General features: G+C 43.3%; 1 protein-coding gene across 2 annotated transcripts in view; it reads left to right on the plus strand.

Moving 5' to 3' along the window:
• Positions 1 to 287: 287 nt before the first annotated feature.
• The window catches only part of LOC139568349 (collagen alpha-1(XI) chain-like), a 93,249-nt gene continuing 90,121 nt past the window's right edge, over positions 288 to 3,415 (plus strand). Inside the window, exon 1 of one of the 2 annotated variants that reach the window (XM_071390110.1) lies at positions 288 to 1,018. In XM_071390110.1, coding sequence (XP_071246211.1) covers positions 913 to 1,018 — 106 coding nt within the window. In that variant the 5' untranslated portion in view covers positions 288 to 912. The remainder of the gene's footprint in view (positions 1,019 to 3,415) is intronic. The other variant, XM_071390109.1, reaches the window with a different exon arrangement.

Consider the following 3,415-nt stretch of genomic DNA (forward strand, 5'->3'; position numbering starts at 1 on the left):
TTGAAACAACTAGATTTTTTTTTTTACAGTGAAGGAGGCAGGTAATAAGATGAAGTAGGTTAATTTGGTTCCTTGTATTTTGTATTGAACCAATTATAACATAAAAAGAATGACCTGTCATGAGCTAAAACTGTGTGAGAGAGAGAGAGAGAGAGAGAGAGAGAGAGAGAGAGAGAGAGAGAGAGAGAGAGAGAGAGAGAGAGAGAGAGAGAGAGAGAGAGAGAGAGCTCGTTCCAAACACACACTGTAATTTATGAGCCTTATCTTCAACAGGCACGAGACAATCGTTTGTTAACCGCAACAACTCCGTTCCCTGCGCGAGACAATCTTCCCGGAGGGAGGGATCAAAGGAAGAGAGAGAGACAGAGAGAGAGAGAGAGAGAGAGAGAGAGGAAAGTTAGAAGAGTCGGCTGGTTGCAGTGGGTGAACGAATATACGTTTTTTTCCCCCAGGAGGAAATAAATGTAAGGAATTGCTTGATATTTCTTTGTTTCTTTGTCCATCAGAAGAATATCATATAACCAGATAAGAAAGCGAACGAAAAAGAAAGAGGGAAATAAAGTTTAGACGTTTTGATGGATTTGTTTCCCTTAGGTCAAACTCCACCTATTTCTTAGCAGAAGTTGACTTCGAACCGGATAACAGTTAACGGGATATAACCAGTTCCAGTTTCTACCGTGTGAGCGCATGATATCATTACCCCATCAACCGGGTCACTGCGCGCTCCCAGACATGGAGGCAGGTCCTCCCAGCAGCGGATAAGCACACGCGCTGTACCCGCGCAGTCTCGAGCCCCTAAGCACGGTTGTGTGTGAGCCCGGTGGAGCTAAACGGTGGAGCCGAGAAGGGAGGTACAGGAGTCAGCTGCACGGGACAGTTCCCGGTTTACCGAGAAAGACTTTGAGCGACGAGATGGACCGAATATGGAGCTCAACGCCCGGGGCATCGCCTCTCCTCCTCCTTCTCCTCCCCCTCCTCTCCATCACTGTTTTTCAGGAGGCGACAGCCGCACAGGCAGGTAGGTGATCTCATCAGCGTGTTTATTACCGATTAACCTTTATTAACAAATACATCCGACATAGACTTAGTAACAGCACGAGCTTCTATTGACGGTCCCATAGGGTAGGGCGACTGAAACGTTTACTTTTGTATAATACACACACACACTAAACACACACACACACACACACACACACACACACACACACACACACACACACACACACACACACACACACACACACACACACACACACACACACACACACACACACACACACACACACACACACACACACACACACACACACACACACACACACACACACACACACACACACACACACACACACACACACACACACACACACAACCACACACACACACACACACACACACACACACACACACACACACACACACACACACACACACACACACACACACACACACACACACACACACACACACACACACACACACACACACACACACACACACACACACACACACACACACACACACACACACACACACACACACACACACACCTCTGGTTTGGGCTTGTTCAGTTGCAGGGCATGCCTCTGGGGTAGGCACGTGCTCCATTCCAACCAACTATCCTGCTCAAATCCCTGGGGCGTCACCATGACAGTATTGACTGGTATTTGCCACCAACCTGGAGCCTGTAGCCTATAGGTCTACCACACTGGTCTTATTCTCATCCGAGAGCACAAACACTGCTGTAGGTCTATAATGTACCTATAACTCAGTTTGGTGAGGAAAATAGGACACAACAGGCCTCTGTCTCTCTCTCTCTCTCTCTCTCTCTCTCTCTCTCTCTCTCTCTCTCTCTCTCTCTCTCTCTCTCTCTCTCTCTCTCCCCCTCTCTCTCTCTCTCTAACCCTCTCTCTCTCTGTCTCTCTCTCTCTCACCCTCCCTCTCTCTGTCTCTCTCTCACCCTCTCTCTCGCTGTCTCTCTCTCTCTCTCTCTCTCTCTCTCTCTCTCAAATTCAAATTCAAATTCAAGCTGCTTTATTGGCATGAAAAACATTGTGTCAATATTGCCAAAGCAACAATGTATACAATATACATTGTAATACAATTAAAACAATGACAAATAATAATATAGAATGGCAGTAAATAATAATACTAAATTAAATATAAAAAATAGTAACAATAAAATGGTAACAGTCAATAGTCGAATGTAATGTATGGTGTAATGCACCACTACCACCACCACTATCATTAAACTGCTATCATTACCATTACCACCCATACCATTACTATTTGGAATGATAAACAACAATAATAATACTAATAACAATAACAATAATAACAATAACAGTCATAATAAGTAAGTTACTGCTTACTATGCAGATGTTATTATTCAGTGTCCCTCAGGCTATGGCAGGCAAATACATATTTGGCTGCAAGAGGAGCCATTGCTCCTTCGCCCATGAGTATTTTTAGTTTTTCCTCTGGGTTTAATAAGTTAAAATTTGGAATAAATGTAGTCATTTCTGTGAATAATGAATCTCTTGGTGAGGAATATTTATCACAGTAAAGGAGAAAGTGCATCTCTGTTTCTACCTCCCCTGTCGTGCAGTGACCACATACACGCTCCTCTTTGGGTAGCCATGTCTTTTTATGTCTGCCGGTTTCTATTGCCAATCGGTGGTCACTCAGCCTGTACTTGGTAAGGATCTGTCTCTGCTTCGAATCTCTGACAGAGTAGAGATATTCAGCCAATTCATATTCTCTGTTTAGGGTCAGATAGCAATTTAGTCGGCTTTGGGATTTTGTTTCGTTTTTCCAATGTTGTAAATATGAGTCCTTTGATTGGTTCATGATTTTGTTTATTGGAATTCTTTCTTTTGAAGCAGTGCCGGTGTCAGCTTGGTTGGTTAGGTCCAACACCAGCTGACTGAGAGGGCTCGTTTCTGGGCTCAGCTCTTGGGTTTGAAGTGCTTTAAATTGCAGACTCGAATTTGGACTTGAATTTAGATGTAGCCAAAATTTTAATGATCTTTTCTGTATTTTCATTATTACTGGAAAGCGGCCCAATTCTGCCCTACATGCATTAGTTGGTGTATTTCTCTGGACTTGTAGGATTTTCCGACAGAATTCTGCATGTAGGGTTTCAATTGGATGTTTGTCCCACATTTTAAAGTCCAGTTTATTGAGTGGCCCCCAAACCTCACTTCCGTAAAGAGCTATTGGTAGGATTACACTGTCAAATATTTTGGTCCAAATTCTAATTGGGATGTTGATTTAGAATAATTTCATTTTTATTGCATACAATGCTCTGCGGGCTTTTTCTTTGAGTGCATTCACTGCCATATTAAAGTTTCCCGATGCAGATATGGTCAGACCAAGGTAGGTGTAATTTTTTGTGTGTTCAATTATGGTGTTG

Source organism: Salvelinus alpinus, chromosome 2 (genome assembly GCF_045679555.1).
Source record: "Salvelinus alpinus chromosome 2, SLU_Salpinus.1, whole genome shotgun sequence".
Lineage (NCBI taxonomy): Eukaryota > Metazoa > Chordata > Actinopteri > Salmoniformes > Salmonidae > Salvelinus > Salvelinus alpinus.